Source organism: Melopsittacus undulatus, chromosome 6, assembly GCF_012275295.1.
Source record: "Melopsittacus undulatus isolate bMelUnd1 chromosome 6, bMelUnd1.mat.Z, whole genome shotgun sequence".
Classification (NCBI taxonomy): Eukaryota; Metazoa; Chordata; class Aves; order Psittaciformes; family Psittaculidae; genus Melopsittacus; species Melopsittacus undulatus.
Window position 1 is genome coordinate 63,566,896 of NC_047532.1, and position 17,390 is coordinate 63,584,285.

A 17,390-nucleotide genomic window follows, 5' to 3' on the forward strand; every position below is an offset into this window, starting at 1 on the left:
TCTTTGAACCAATAAGGAATTAAGTTCTAAATCTATGAAATAACACTTGCTCCCTTGTCACAGACTGAAAAACATTGATATCAAAAGGTAAAGTGTCTTTACTAAGAGACACAGGAAGTCTGTGGCAAAACTGAAAACACACAAAACACAAAAATCATGCTTCTATCCCCAAAGGATTTTTTTTTCCTATTCATTACCACAGCATAGATGCTCATCTGACCTAAAATTACTGCTATCAAATTCCATGATCATTACTCCTGCTAGAGATCACCTGTGAACCATGATGAACTGTGAGGACCACAAGAGAGGAGGCATGGTCTTCTGAACTAGGGTGCTTTTTGACTTCTGTATCAAAGAGGATGATGACTCCCAACTGATATGAGGAACAGCAACCTGCCTGATGTCAAAAGCATACTGATTTACAATAGCTGAGTAGCTGGGCTTAAATTCAACGTATACAAAACAGATAAATGATGCTTTTCCCCCAAATTATGTACATCATTTATTGAAACAAAGAGTGATTTGGGACAGGGACTTCCCTTTTGTCCTGCGTTCAGCAGTAGCAGTCATTTTTTCTCCTTCTTGGTAGCTGGTGCAGTGCTGTGTTTTGACTTTCGGGCTGAGAACGGTTGCTGATAGCAAGTATGTTTTGAGTTACTGCTCAAATGTTTGCTTTGTCCAAGGACTTTCTGAGCCTCATGCTCTGCCAGGGAGGAGGGGAGGCCTAGAGGAAGAAGAGACAGGACACCTGACCCAGGCTAGCCAAAGGGGTATTCCATACCATAGCACGTCATACCCAGGATGTAACTGGGAGTTACCTGGCAGGGCTGGGACTCTGGGAGATGGAGGAGGTATCAGTCAGTGCTCGGTCGGGCAGGGTGGGATGAGTTATGGGTCAGTGGCTGGTGAGGTGTTGTATTCTCTTCACTTGTTACTTGCTTTATCATTATTATTTGTAGTAGTAGTAGCAGCAGTGATTTGTGTTATACCTTAGTTATTAAACTGTTCTTATCTCAACCCGTGGTAGCTACATTCTTTGGATTCTCCTTTCCAGCTCTCCAAGAGTTGGGGGACCAAGGGGTGGGGAGTGAATGCACGAATTGTGTGGCTTGGTTTTAAACCACGACACCTTTGAAATGTATTTCAACATTGCCTTGTTCCCAAGAGTTCTTGTGTTCCTACCAGGACCTCTAGGCACTTCTGTGTGCCTACACAAACATTTGCTTTAAGTAAGCTAAGGAAAAAGATTTACTTACATTTTTGACAAAAAGGATTCACTTGCTACTAGAAAAAGCACAAACAACATACTGTAATGAATCACGAAACAAAAAAGTCTGAGGGCTTATTTTTGCACTTAGAGTTACACATAAAGTCCTTAAAATTAAGAGAAAAAGAAAGAGCAAAACATAACCAATGAGGTTAATCCAAGCTTAGATTTGCTCCCCTTTTTATGTCTGCACCAAAATGACTTACTGCATGTCAATTTATTATTCTTAAATAAGACACTGAACATTATGAAGACTTCTTTATGATCTTTAACTTAGAGATGTGTCACATTTTTTTTCCTGCATGCATCTTAATCGGTGTCTGATCTGACCAACAGGGTGTGGTGCAACCAACATCCTCTCCAACTGCAGTACCTTCAGCCCATGAAAACATCTCTGAACTGTGTTTCTGCTCATAAGAAGCCCAAGAGACTTCTTCATCTCTACAGAGAGAATACTACAGACAATGTGAAAAAGAGACTTGTGTTGCTAGGAAAATTAGCTACTTGCTTTTACTTACTAAAACTTTATATGAACGCACATTCTTCTGGACTTCTACCAGCCTAAAGCCTCTGAAGATATTTTGTGGAGCTGTAACACTAATGTTTGTGTTCATCATTTGACGAGCATAGATTTAAAGTATTTTTTCAGCAGAATAAAAGTAGAATGTGTCATCTGGAATGGATGTACTAGAAATTTGTACCACCTACTCAAAATCTGTATTTGGCTTCCTGAACCCTCACTCATACTTTTAAGAACTGATAGAAAAAGGAGGAAGAAAAGATGGTGACTGAACTATGCCCAAAGATGAAAAGGATATGAATATTGTAAAGGCTGATTAGATTTCTTCTCTCACTTGGAATTAGGAAAACCATAACTTTTTTCCAAGAACACAGTGACACAGCTTCAATTACTAGGCTAAAGAATTTCTGCTACTTTATGGGTCTGGTCAAATCATACAAAAAGACTATTAAACTAACATATTAATAGAATAATTGTATTTATTTTGAAGAGCATTTATCTACGTTTAACAAAATCCTTAATGTTAAGACATTAAGGAATTTCTGACACAAGTATCACTATTCCATGTAAGCATAAACTGCACTGCTTACACTAAAAAGATAAGCAAGATTTTCTACTCTTAGTATAATAGCCCTGAGCCCCAGTGGGATCTGAACCCAGAACTACCACCACTTTGCCACTCTTGCCAACTACAAGCAAAAACTGGCTGAAGGCCCTCATTCTTCCCAGCATTTTGAGATAGAAGGACAAGTAATCATGTGCATGTGTGTGTATGGAAAGCGTGCCAAGATGATGGGCTAGCCACAATGCCAAAATCAAGGTCATTTAAGATGCTGCATATGGAAAGGATCATTTTGCTAGGAACAGACCAATTACCAGGAGCATATATAATGACTGTTCATGATGTCAAAGGAGCTTGCCACACTGCTTTCATCTGCCAGCCGACAAATGCCTATACTGGAATGTTGCAGCTGTCAAGGGAATATATGACTCAATGTATGTATCTTGGAATGGGTTCTGTAGGCAGTCTGGCCTCTGTCTTGAGGTATTGGATGGAATAATTTCACAAAATGATAACATATGAGACCACAAAACTTCCAACCATAGTCTTGATATTACAAGAATCCTAGTTGACTTCAGCTGTTACAAGAGAACAAACCAGTTATTATATACAAATGTCTCACTGACCAACATGAAGATTGTTTTTCTCCCTTTTCCTCAGCACTGTTTGTCCCGTAACTCTTTAATAGAAAATGTGCATGCAGACTGCTGAACACACTCATCTAGAATCCTCTGCCCCTCACCACGTCAGTACATATAGAGGCTTCTTTACTCTGACTGAGACCTTAAGACAGACAGACACAGATCAATAGAGTCAACCCAGCTCCTGTGACCATCAAACTGGAGCAGATTAACAAGTCACACAGGATACAATTAAAACAACAACAATCAACCAAAGTCAAACAAATAATCCAAATGCTAAATTCAGCACTTAAAGAAACTAATTCTTGAAACTGTAATGCTGTCCTCAGCTAGTAGAAACCTGCTGAACAGTAAGAACTTTCCTGCTATGACTCCAGATACCAGCTAGGTCTATCAGAAGTCACCCAGCATTTGTAAATAGAGGTCTTTAGTGCAGGTAGTGCCTTTATCCTATTCTGTCAGGTAGACACAACAACTCTATAAAGACAAGAATAATTCTCCTCCTGCATTCACTTGTTCCTAACTCTGCAGTGGCAGATCAGTGGCAATTGCTGCAGTTCCTCATGAGCTTTTCCATTGGAAAACCTTCCAATCACTTGGGCTGGCTGCTGAAGTCAGGTGCAGAATTCTGATCCCAAGCTACCACAACAGCTGGCACAATTCCCTCTGGAAGCAGGGTCGGGCATAAATGTATGCAAATCCCAGGGTCTAAGACTTACGGAACACAACAGACTGTGAGACAAAATAGAAGTCTGCACTGAATCCTTTCTTAACCAACATATGAGTATTTCATGAATCAAGCGGTGTTATAATTCATTAGCTCAATAAATAATGTTCTATTGTACTTTCTAGGGTAATGTTCTATCGTAGTTTCTGGGCAAATTTACATAGAATTTATAGGTTTTGGTTCACGTTATGGAATAATACAATTCCTATGGGCTTCTATATCTCTATCTACCTTTGTTGAGGAGGACTGTGTGACATATTTCCCTGGAAAGGTATAGTGGAAACCAGCAAATGTAATGATTGGGAAAGATGCTAGTAGAACTTTTAATGGATTCTAAAAGCATACTGAAGGATTTAGCCAGGAAAAAATAAAAGATCAGCATGTTTACCTCATCTTTTATTAATCCCTCCTTTATGACTCTATAGCTCAAGGGCAAACCAGAAAGACACAGAACCACGGTCTAGGCACAACCCAAGGGGATTAAGACACCTGAAGTGTGTAAAACTTTCGGGGAGTATTATTTATTTTAACACAGATAATAAATGTATTCTGCCACAGTGTTACAGTAAAGGACAAGAGTGCCTTCAGAATCTCCTAAAAACAAAGAAGAAATTCCCACAAAACAAACAACAAAAAACACCAAGACTGAAAACAGGAACTAATGGCTACCTGAACCAATGTCAGGTTCAGAGAAGACAAAGAACTCATCTGTTTGGTATAGAACTTACCGTTTTTCCTCCAATAAAGGGTTTTTTTTCCTCAAATACGGATTTTGACCAAATCCTCTATTTGATTCATACCAAGGCTACATGGCAAGTCACATAAAGATATGTAGCAACTGTTCAATCTTCAGTGGAAAGTCTAGGGGTTAACCACGCAAACGCATTTTTTTTCCATTTTCCTCAGGGATCATTGCATTTCCATCTCCAGAGTGGGTAACATCTGTGTGTTATTTCAGTAACACATAGCTACGGTCAGCACATCCAGAGTCTGTATCTCCTAATGCAAAACTGTGAAGGTTAATGCTCTAAGGCACTTGATTCAACCAGACTAATACATTTTTCTTCCCCTGGAGATGATCTAACAGGTAATTTAGACAACCAGAGCTGGAAAACTTAGGCTCAGTTAAAATCAGAAGTCTACTGAATGCTTACACTGAGAAAAAGACTGAGGGTAGCAACATGCAAACTGACAAAACCACTGAAGAAATGCAATCATAGGAAAAATAACTATAACCTGGGATGTCTGTAAGGTGGTGTCACACACAGGAATAAAAAATAAAAGGAATTTTTTGTCTGCCTGTGAGGCCAACAATAGTATCTCCAGTGTCACACTGGAAGATCACCGAATAGCTCAGTCTTTCCCATTAGGAAGATACATAGAGAGAGAAAGTTGTGTAAGACACAGAAGATCACAAACACACACGAAAAAGCAGAATAAAGGCAACAGAAATAGTAATAGGAGGTGAAAACACAACCTGTTTGCAGCAAGTTAAAATCTAGACACAAATGATATGCATTAACTTAAATACTCATCAGAAAACACTTCTCAACAGCAGGATTAAGAACCTTGTTGAACAATCCATTCTTGGAATTAAATGTCATTGATGCTTTGAAACATGAGGTTGGTGTAGTGTTTCTTTAAAGACTGAATGTTGTAATCCCTTACATAGGCAGAAAACACTTTTTGCAACTTCTCTTATGCTTAATATAAAAAGGAAGAACAACAGATGTATCAAAAATCATTTACTTCTGTGTTTCCAGAGGCAGACCAAAAGGAACAGAAGGCTTGAAGCATAAGAGAACAGGTTTGTTTAGTGCTCTGATAAAACTGGCAGTGCCACGCAACCTGTAATTGCCTTTGTACAACTCTCCTGCTACTACCACTGTTTCAGTAACTCTGGGTTATAGACTACTTAAGCCAAGAAATCTTCTCCCTGCCTATAAAGAGGGAGGTTCACTTTGTCCAAGTACTGCATGACAGGATCTTCTTTTACAATGCTATTTCTAATGCTACTGCATAGTTCAGGAGCAAAATCCTCTTCTTAAAACTACATGATGAATTTTGATTGGGGCAGTCTATTCTTCTTATTGCTACATTGCTACAAACATAAACTGAAAATAATAAACTGAGAATATTGGGGCTGTTGAGCCTGGAGAAGAGAAGCTGCGTGGAGACCTCAGAGCAGCTTCCAGTGTCTGAAGGGGGCTATGAGGATGCTGGAGAGGGACTCTTCATCACGGACTGCAGTGACAGGACAAGGAGTGATGGGTTCACACTGAAACAGGGCAAGTTCAGATTAGATCTAAGGGTTAGGGTTAGGGTTAGGGTTCTAAGGCAGAAGCTCTTCCCTGTGAGGGTGCTGAGGCGCTGGCACAGGGTGCCCAGAGAAGCTGTGGCTGCCCCATCCCTGGCAGTGCTCAAGGCCAGGTTGGACAGAGCCTTGGGCAACATGGTTTAGTGTGAGGTGTCCCTACCTATGATGGGGGTTGGAAATGAATGACATTAAAGTCCTTTCTAATCCAAACCATTCCATGTTTCTATGGCTATTCTATGAATTTTGCAGTGCACCAAAAATCAAATGGACCATTACCAGAACTTGAGAGAATACCTCCCTTCTTTGATTTCCTTTTCCCCAAAAAAAGTTAATACTAAGAATACTCAGTTGAGTATTTATTCCTCATATAGCCATTTTGTTTTGTTGACCTTTTCTAAAACACAAATGGATCTATAAAGTACCACAATATATGACAAATTGGAAAACAGCATCATACGATGAAGAAAAAACATCTGAAGTAAAATTTAGCATGATTTATACCTAAAACAGAGCAGGCTACTACAAAGATGTTCTATAGTAGCATGTAGATTTCAATGTTATCTGTGGATTTCCTCAAGAAAGGGTGTACACCATCATGGGCAGAATTTGGCAATGTATTATTTACAAGCAACACAAACATATTCAACTTACCAAAATTTTGATCTACATAATTTGCACCCCCAACTCAACTGAAATAGGAACCTCCAGTTCAAATTACATTGTTTAACATCAGTCACTATGAATTCCCCAATTCTATGAATTCCATAATGTGCTGTAATTCCTTCTCTTAAGTAGGTTTTCACTACTATATCACCTTTCTCATAGAGTTCCTCCATTGCTCTCCAGGTTTCAGCTTGGACATCTCAATTGCTTTTACCAGGAACTTGTGCATCAGGCCAGTGTATTAAATAAAGATCTAAAAAACAAACAGAACCAGACTACTCACCAGTGTCATAAAATTGTAGCAAACCATGTGAAACAGCATTTTTCCTTCATAATGGTGCCTAGCATATTAGCATCAAAATAGTTACAATTACCACTCTATGATCACTACTTTATACATCCATTTATTTTTAATCAATGCAATCTACAACATCTCATTAACAACTAAAGGCAGAAGAAGTTGCACATGTGCCACACGTTTAGGTCACTGTAATCCAAATTTCACGGTCACATATTCAAGCTTTCAACACATAAGAAGCCCCGTTTAAATCAAAGGGATTCTGGTCACTGGAATTAAGGCTGGACTACTGCTGAAGGGCCACAAGTCCTGAAGTTTTATGTAGACAGGCTGGGAAAGTTGAGGCTGTTGAGCCTGGAGAAGAGAAGCTGCGTGGAGACCTCAGAGCAGCTTCCAGTGTCTGAAGGGGGCTACAAGGATGCTGGAGAGGCACTCTTCATCACGGACTGTAGTAACAGGACAAGGGGTGATGGGTTCAAACTGACACAGGGGAAGTTCAGGTTAGATCTAAAGCAGAAGCTCTTCCCTGTGAGGTTGCTGAGGCACTGGCACAAGGTGCCCAGAGAAGCTGTGGCTGCCCCATCCCTGGCAGTGTTCAAGGCCAGGTTGGACACAGGAGCTTGGAGCAACCTGCTCTAGTGTGAGGTGTCCCTGCCCGTGGCAGGGGGTTGGAAGTGGAAGTGGACATACAACTATGATTCTATGAAGATAAATCTGTTTGGCAGTTCAGTGGGTATTTTATACAACTTCAGCAGTGGGTTCTAGGTTTACTTTCTAAAGAATACTTCTGTTACAAATTTCTGTTGGAATCACAGCACATTTGCTCATGCACCGGTTTTTGCTAAATTTTTTTGGCAGCAGATATTAAGGGAACAAGCTTGTGCTTACTGCATTTTATTAAATACTAGCACAGTTTCAAACAGAAGTAATATTTACTGCAGATTAAATTATCCAAGCAGCTATTGAAACTGGCTGTCTCCATGCAACAAAAGACGATCCAAGCATTTCCAACATAAATTAAAATGGAGACATTTACATCTATTGGAGTCAGAGTTCCAAAAAAGATAGGATCCTTTATAAATCTGCAGACAACCTTAAGGAGAAACTTCAGAGCTACTTTGAACACAATTACATTACTTTCCAAATTGTAATTGCAGATATAACAGGTAACTGCAGGCATCCCAGTCAGAGTGCTGGTCTTTGCTGCATAGCTTAGTCTGACAGAAAACAGGAAAAGGAAATAAATGCATGACTGAGATGTACACAGTTGTCTGTCTTTGTGCTCTACAGTATTCCTTTTTTGGCATTTCAGACACAGAGTTAAGAACTAAAAGCTATGCAGGGTTTTTTGTTCTCTGAATGCATCACACCATTCATTCACAGCCCCTCTGAGAAAACACAGATCCTCTGCCCTATTTTTCTTCTATTCACATTTAAGGACTGCATTAATGCTAACAATACCACTGGGCTGCTACTGTAGCTTTCCACCTCTCTAAATAAAAATTCATCCCTGGTTTAGGAGGAAAAGGGAACATGAAATTCACTATAATACACCAGCTCCCATTTGGATCCCTCCCAAAAGAGAGTATTTTGCTTAGACTAAGAATTTAATTAGAACAGTACAGTTTTCTACAGTCACGTACATTACAGGATGTATAAAAAAAGAACCATTTTGGATGGTCACCAAAATCATGAGCTTTTCACTTTCTGATATCAAAACCCATTCAACTTTTAAACACAACTGTTCACACAAGAATGTATCACTGACCTGTAATGATTTGCAGCATCTGGATTTATGTCACATTTATAGAGAATGTTGCTCATTGGTTGCCCTTATATACATAAAATCCTCTCCTAATTATAAATAAATGGTATTTACTAAGAATAAATACCAATATATGGCATCGGAATAAATACAAAGTTCTGTGACATGCAGCAAGAACTAATATTGGGATCTTGATTAAAGCATTTGGTAAGGTTATTTAAAAAATCTCAGGACTAGTCTAATTCTGTTGCCAAGAAAGTCTATTCCAAAATTTCCACTGACTTACATTAGGCACAACCCCAAGAATTAGCATTAGAAATTGCCAATACCAAGTCTTCAATTTGATCCACAGTTATATATGTGCCATTGGAAGTACTTACTGCACAGAGACTGTCAGGTCTTAATTTAAACCTTTTTGCTTGGATAAAGCAAATGTCATATGTAAGTCACTAGTAAGTTATTAGTATATGATGCCTCACATAAAAATGGAAGAATTACATATCTTTAACTGCTGTTTGTTATGTTCTCCAAATCAGACTAATAACAACTGCTTTAACTATACAGAAACACATCATATAGCACCAACAAAAATAATCATTACCTTCAGTGGAATTTCACCAAAAGCTACTTTTCCAAAAGCCCGAGTATTCAATTAGACATCACAGTATGCAAATGTTCACAGAAATAGCTACATCCTAGATTTCTACAAAGATGCTTTGTACTCAGCCCAGGAAACAGGAGCACTCTCAGAAGAATGACTTTTAAAAGATTTGATAACTAAGAGATCTCTGGCCTTGGGTTTTTAAAAACATGCAGTACATCAGCCTTCCCTGTTTTAGTGCCTAAGACCTCCTCAGTGCAAACACGATGAGTTGTTGGTCCTTTATTTTAGGAAGGCAACGTCATCAGGTTGTGATGTCCATATCATACCATGATGTTTATTTTAATTTATGCTTTTTGTTGAAGTGGTGTTCAAGGGCAGGTTGGACAGAGCCTCGGGTGGCATGGTTTAGTGGGACATGTCCCTGCCCATGGAACTAGATGATCTTATGGTCCTTTCCCTAACTATTAAGGTCCTAACCCTAACTTCCCCATTAGAAATCTACACATTTAGGGCTAGAAAAGCATCTTAAAAGTACAGTCCTCCTGACTGCAAGAAGCGTTCACGAAAGATATGGGGCAAAGGTACCTTATCTCAGAGATAAATTAGTAGAATGGTCTTTCTGCCAGTCAGGCACAAATCACCCCAGCCCAGCTACAAGTGGAAGGAATACAATGTACCTTGCAACAAGCAGTCGAGCTGCCCCTCTACTGAAATCAACTAAGCAGTGCTAATTTTAAATTGGGATTTGCTTACTTCTATTGAATCTGTTAGAAACCTTTTCATAATACCTGTAGGCCAAGAAAAGCAGTGAGCACCTCATAAAAAACCCATGGCTACAATTTCATCTTCATATTCACACTTACGCCCACACTCTTTCTTTTGCTTAAAATATTTTCACTCCTGGGGGATGACAAGAACAGAAACACTCTTATTTGGATTTTGGAGACAAGAAATTAGTTTCAAATTGTTTATCAAAATAGCTTCAGGTGCTAGTGATCAAGAAATACGGAACTTCATAACTGGTGGTGTTTAAGAACACATTACATTTCTATGTATGGAGAACAATGGGGTTGTGAATTGCAGGTTGGATAGAGTAACCAATACTTTGAGATGTCTTCCAACCATACATTTTGTAAAATAATCTCAACCCCAAATTCCCACAATGATTCACAGTATCAGGATGTGCTTGAGAAAGAAGAAAAACAATCTCCAAATATTCACAATCAAATTCTGTATTTACCAGCTTTTTAAATCACCCTTTATCATCAGGCTGTAGCAGTGCAGTGGTTAGTGAGGGCCTGAAGTTCATTCAAATGTCAAAACACTGCTGCAGGAAAACTAAAATTAACATGTGAACTGTTTTCACGCACATTTAAAACAGTGCAGCTTACTGCTTCTCAGCTGCAGCAGTTGTTAACTCAAAAGGACAGGGACATTTTACACATTTAAAAGCCAACAGCAAGTCGTCATGGAAATAAAAGTGTGCAATTCTAGTCCTAATACAATTCCTAATACAGTATTAAAAATAGAGGTAAAAATACACTAGAACAAACCTAGTTTTGACGAACAAGCCCTGACTCATATCAAACCTACAAGCAAAAGTCTATTTTTCAATGTTTTGCACAGTTATCTCAATGCAGTGCTTGTGTTTTCCCTGCTTTTCTCAACTGTCACTGCATTTAGTATGCACATGATGATTTTTCTCACCTGCCCCACCTCTTTTAAATTCCACTGGAACAAGGATCAATGTGAAGCGACCTCCAGTGTGTTCCGAATTATACACAATCTGAACTGGGTGTATTAACATCATTCATGTGATTCATCTAGTACACTGAATATGCTGACAGAGCATTTGTCCAACTCCAGTTGAGGATTTGTGATAGGTCAGATTTGCCTGGATGTGACAGGCTCTGAAGAGGAAAATCAAATTGTTCATGAATTCAGTAACCCACAAATCACATTCAAGAAATTACTTTCAAGGTTTGATCCAAACCCCAAAGAATGTGTTCTGCTAGTGCCAAACCTTGAAGATTTGCTGCCATTTCATTTTGGTTTACTGTGACTGCTGCTTGAGAACCACATTTAGAAACTGCAAGGAGCAGAATATCTGTTACAACCACTGCCCACAGCTAATATAAATTTCCAGCTTCTCATGGATATATCATCTACTGACTCCAATAAAAATCCTGGAACAGTGCTCTCCTAATACCATTTGCCCCAAAAGTGTTTATGAAAATGTTTCATAACAGTATTTTACATGGAACACTTCTCTTAAAAGGCTACGGCTGCTTCCAACAGTTCATCTATCTCAACAACTGGCATTCCATATACTGCTAATGCTCAGATTTATCAATTCCTATGATTATTTCCTAAGTCTCTAACTTGCATGGATGGACAAGGTAGCCCATAACATTCCTCAAGAAAATTAACAGAACCTTTCCTGGAACAAATTGCTTAGCTGCACATTTAGCTGTCAGGCCTCCTGCAGCTTTTTCTTTTTGCTGTCTTCTGATGACTAACTTTCCCTCCAACATAAAGGTCCTAGATCTATTATTCATGACCTTTCCTTTCTATATGAACCATGTATCTTTAGGGAAACGCTGTAAACCCACACATATTTGGTTAATATCACAGAATGAAATTAAGAAACTCCGATTTAGGTACATTTTACTACCTATTTCACATTCCTATTTCACAGAAAAACTGCCAGCTTTAACACATACTTGTAACTAAGGAATTCACTTTCCTAAATAAGCTTGGGCACAGATTGCCCTGCTATTACCAGATCTTATCATGGATTTCATGTCCACTCTATGGTACAGAGTGCCAGCAGAAGAGGGACACAAAGTGCAGGAGCAAATGAGAACAGAGCTAGGATACCTAAGCTTAATTCTACAACCTTGTAATAATATCTTCAAACCAATCTTCTGCATTATGGTTAACTTTTATTATACCTGTGATAAGGCTCAATTTCTCACAAAAAGCACTTACACTAATTCTTTAAACACTTCAAAATTTCATGTTTCAATATATTGCCACTTTTTGCTTGAAAATCCTTCAAACAGCAGCTTCCAGCTAAGTGCTTTCAGACAGAAGGTACAGGACTCCCTGAAGCATGATGGGAAGAGTGGGGCTCATGAAAAAGGAGCTGGGGGTGCTGACTGATGGAGCTGAACATGAGCAGCTTGTGCCCAGGCAGCCAGGAAGCCACCAGCATCCTGGCCTGTATCAGCAGCAGTGTGGCAGCAGGGCAATGACTGTGCCCCTGCACTGCCTCACTGGGCACTGGTGAGGCTGCACCTCAAATCCTGTGTTCAGCTCTGGGCCCCTCACTGCAAGAGAGACATTGAGGTGCTGGAGCAGGGCCAGAGAAGGGCAATGGAGCTGGTGCAGAGCCTGGAGCACAAGTGTGATGGGAACGGCTGAGGGACCTGGGGGTTCAGTCTGGAGAAGGCTCAGGGGAGACCTTACCTCTTCCTACAAGTGCCTGACAGGAGGATGGAGCCAGGAGGGGGCTGGGCTCTGCTCCCAAGGAACAAGGGATGGGACAAGAGGAAATGGCCTCAAGCTGCACCAGGGCAGGCTTGGATGAAGCTGAGGAACAATTCCTTCCCCAGAGGGTGCTCAGGCATTGGAACAGGCTGCCCAGGGCAGGGCTGCAGTCACCGTCCCTGCAAGTGTTCACACACTGTGGAGACGAGGCCTCAGTGCCATGGGTTAGTGGTGGCTTTGGCAGTGCTGGGAATGGTTGGACTGGATGAGCTTAAAGGCTTTTCCAACCTAGCGGATCCTTTGATTCTGTGACTCTATGGTTTCTGTGAACCCCATGAAACACACAATGTATTTGCACCTCCTCTGAAGGTCTTTTTCACCAGCATATGTAGTACTAAACATAGAACTCTTTCACACAAGTGCTATCATACTATATTTAACAAAACTAGTGTGTAGAATTGATCCAACAGAGATTAAACTCAAGCAGACAAAACCATTACTCCACTTGTCATCTCATCCTTCTTGTGGAGGTCACCATCCTCATTGATAGAGTGAAATGCACCTGAAGTACTTCCTATGCCATCGCAGATCACAAATTGTCAAGTAAAAGGACTTGACAAGTCAAAGCTGAAGCCACCATTGTTTTACGTCTCCACATCAGACTAAGTGGTGGCTCAGGAAGAGTTTTGCACGGTTTTCAGACATCTCCACATCAGTGGAAGGAAGGTAAGAAAGGAGGTAAGACAGGTGAGGGTATAAAGAAAGAAAGGAAAAAAACTATGTATATTGCAAATTGCATAGGCAGTTGCAATACTTAATTTGTCTTAGTAGTGTGAGGAAAAATGTCTTGTAGCTGAACATATCTCACAAACTAAAGTTCTGTTTATGTTAGTCCCCAGATTCACACAAATGCTTGACAGTATTTCTACATTTCTTGCTCTCAGGTTATTTTTCCTGTGTTTCACATATTTCTGCTGAGCAGCAATACCTAAACTGAGTACTTGTATGAGCACCTACTTTAATCAGCCTACTACCTGAGAAGGCAAAAGCAAATCACTGAAAATTAATTCCTGGAAGGGAGTCAAGCCTTCCTCTCATCAACATTCAGCACCAGTGCCATAGCAAGCAGAAAAAAGCAAGCAAACACAAAACATAAGCAGCAGAAAGCAGAGAGGAGAAAACACGTTATTTCTTAATTCAGAGGGAAAGTCAGCACTTGAAACTTTGCTTATAAACTTCTCCTTGTAGTGATCTGTATTTGCACAAGACAGACAAAAAGAGATTTGATTTCATTTTGCATTATTCTGTACCTGGGCAGGAAGTTAAAGGATACAGTTCCAGAACGAATGGAACAAAAAATATGCATATAAATACCTCAGATACAGGTTGTTTTTCCCTTCATCTTACAAAGCACCCAAGCAAAAAAAAACAGTGAATACAGCACACAACTGCCACTAATATTACATGCCATTAATCCTGCAAGATAGGTATGTCACAAAAGCTGTTCACTTCTTCTTTAAAGTGTATTTACTGGTAAGAGGGGAACAGGGTGAAGAAATAAGCAAAATGAGGGTTTTCAGGACACTGACAGATAATGTTTGGCTGTTAGGTCAATTATTTCTGAATTATCAGCATAAACACTATCTCCATCAACATCACTGTTGTAGATTATTACTTTAAATTCATATTTCTCTCCCTCAACTTTCTTTTAATTGCTCCAGCTGGGGAAGAAGCAGCAAAAGCATTTTAAAAACCGTATTTGTTTAGATCAGGTACCTCCTCTCTCATGAGCTGCTGCAAAGAATTAATCAGTGTCATTATTGCAGCTGTTTGCCTATCTAATAAGGGAGTTCCAACATCACATCTTGGACTACGAGAAGTTTATAATCAGGGTAAGCTTCAAAGTGTGTAAATCCAATCCAGTGCTACTTAGATTTAGTCTTCTAAAGTCTTGTAGATACTGCTGACATTTTCCCTGCAGTATACTGCAGCAGACCAAGACAAAGACAGTTACTGAGACTTTTTAAAAGTTAAGAGACCTACAAAACAAGTTTTAGAAAGGAATCCCATTCCTTGAGATTTAACAGACCACAGAAGAATTTAGGCATTTTTGTCTCTCTGTTACTAATAAATTAGCAGAAAGTTTATGAATCCTTTCAGGTGTTTTTAGCAAAATAGACAAAAGTCATGTAGTGGTTCCTCACAGAATCCCAGAGTGGTTTGTGTTAGAAGAAACCTTAAAGCTCATCCAGCTCCAACCCCTGAGATGGGCAGGGACACCTTCCACTAGAGCAGTTTGCTCCAAGCTCCATTCAATTGGCTTTACAAAAATACCTTGATCTGTTGTAAAATATTTGCAGTAAAGAAAAATTCTGTGCTTTCTACTGTATGCATGTGAACTTCCTAGAGAACAAACAGAACAAGATATCTGCAAATGTGTTAATAAAGGCAGGGTTTGATTTCTGTGATCTATCTATTCTACATTCTTTTTTTGGGAATTCATTCATCTTTGCAAATATTCACATAGAAGGTGCAATAAATGAGCATATGTAAAGATTCATACCAAGGTATTCAACACCAAGTCTTTCGCATGACTCCAAGCATGGTTTTTTTGTGTTTTCATAGCCATAATCACTGTGCCACAGCTTGGTAGTTAGCCAGAGGTCCTCTCATTTCACACTACTCTCTTTGATGGCCTTTTTGAGCAGAGATTCACAGCTGTATCATTTTGCTGTGTCAATATGACAAATGTCACAGCTTTGTATTGCATGGACCACGGCATCATGGGAATAGCCACCTTGATGGGAAGTACCTAAATGAACAAAGTGAATTGTCAGCAATGAGTTATGAGTGACATATTTTATCATTCTTTTTAACTGTTGTTTTCCTTTTTTGTCTATTGTCACAGAACCACCTAATTCAATTTTCATTTCCTAATAATAAGGAAATGTGAACTGACAGATCTCTAGGCTGGGAAAATACTTCAAGTGCTAGAATGCTGATGCTGATCAGAAATAACTCCACCAAAATCAAATATAAAAAGCATTTAAGTGTAAAGAAGTGATTTCAGAAGTCAGGCTGAAGATCATAGAAAACACATAATGGAAAATAAGTATATGGCCCTTAATTCTCATATAGAAGCTCAACATTTACAGATGAAAATATTAACAATAAGAAGTAAAATGTAACCTGAAAAGCAATTTACTTCGCAGAAAGCATATCCTGAAACCTTTACTCTGTTGAACTCCTGTTAGCTTCAAGTTATTATTGCATTGTACAACCCTAGACCAGGCCATACCACAGGTGCAATTCACATCACATCAACTTCAGCAGCAACCAAAACAATGGAATACTACCCAAGAATTCCAGAATGGGCAGACAGGGAGTTTCAGTAACAAAGTACTGTAACTTTCATTGTGTAGGTATTCACTGGATGTGTATTTTGCATGTCAAGTGAACGGAAGGAGGAGGGGACTCAGCAGGAAAAGCAACCAGCAGGAGGACTGTCAGATAAAGAACTGGTTGAGAGCAAGTATGATGTTTCTGCTTACCCTTTCCTGTTAGTTGTTTTTCCTGCAATGAGCCCCTCACCCATTCCTCATCACTCACACACTTCCCACAAACAACATTTTCTACAGTTTGTTGGAGGAAATGCTCAGTCAGCTCTAGTCAACTACCAAAGCCACCTTCTAAGATGATGATGAGTACTTAAAGGCCCTGATGCTACCAGGCAGAGTTGGCATGAAAACAGCCACATCACTAACTTCCCAGTTAAAGGCCCAGAACAGTCATGACAGTCAACAACAGGGTGTTCAGCCTCTGCTGAATCTAAATTAAGGACTCCAGGTCAAAGAAGAACTGAATTTTCTATCTGCTGTCTCTTTCCCTCCAAAAAGAATGCTTATGCCTACATCAAACACTATCTGCATGTAATGACATTAGCAAATGTATATGCCCCCCACAGACTGTCAGCAAAGGGGAACAAACGAAAACACACATACAGTTACTTATGACTCATCCTTAAAACTCCCACACCTGAACTGGAGAGGGAACGCCCATGGGAATCTACAGCACTTTCTCATACACATCTTAACAATGCCAGCAAGAATGAGGAGGGCTTCCAAAAGCCCTACTTGCATGAAGGCAACCCAGGTTCTCCTCCATGCTCACAATTTTTGTTCATTCCTAAGCTTAGCAGGAAAGGAAATGGTATCTCTGTAACCTCGCTCATCACTCCAAGTCATTTAAAATCAGATGTAATAGGTCTGACATAACATGCATTCGCCCAAAGATCGTGACACTCTGCTGATCACAATGGGTCAATCCCCACTTTGTGTTCACGACCTACAAAATGTGGAGTATGGAATTCTTCATTTATTTTCACTGATTTGAAACTGATTAAATTATACTACTATATTCCTACAATGTTGACATGTGTATCAGAAGTATTTTACCTTCCACATGTAAACAAAGTTTTAATGTTTTCAAAGTCAAAAATTCAAAATTCTTCTTTTCTTTATAGCCACTATTTATA

At 39.5% G+C, this 17,390-nt stretch overlaps 1 protein-coding gene across 1 annotated transcript in view; it reads right to left on the bottom strand.

Annotated features, from left to right (window-relative positions):
* The window catches only part of LOC101869859 (uncharacterized oxidoreductase ZK1290.5-like), a 38,177-nt gene extending 21,157 nt beyond the window's left edge, over window positions 1-17,020 (bottom strand). The window contains 3 exon segments of the mRNA XM_034063800.1: window positions 6,838-6,950; window positions 15,420-15,668; window positions 16,990-17,020. Of these exon segments, the coding sequence (XP_033919691.1) occupies window positions 6,838-6,950; window positions 15,420-15,668; window positions 16,990-17,020 (393 nt within the window).
* Between the last annotated feature and the right edge of the window lie 370 nt (window positions 17,021-17,390).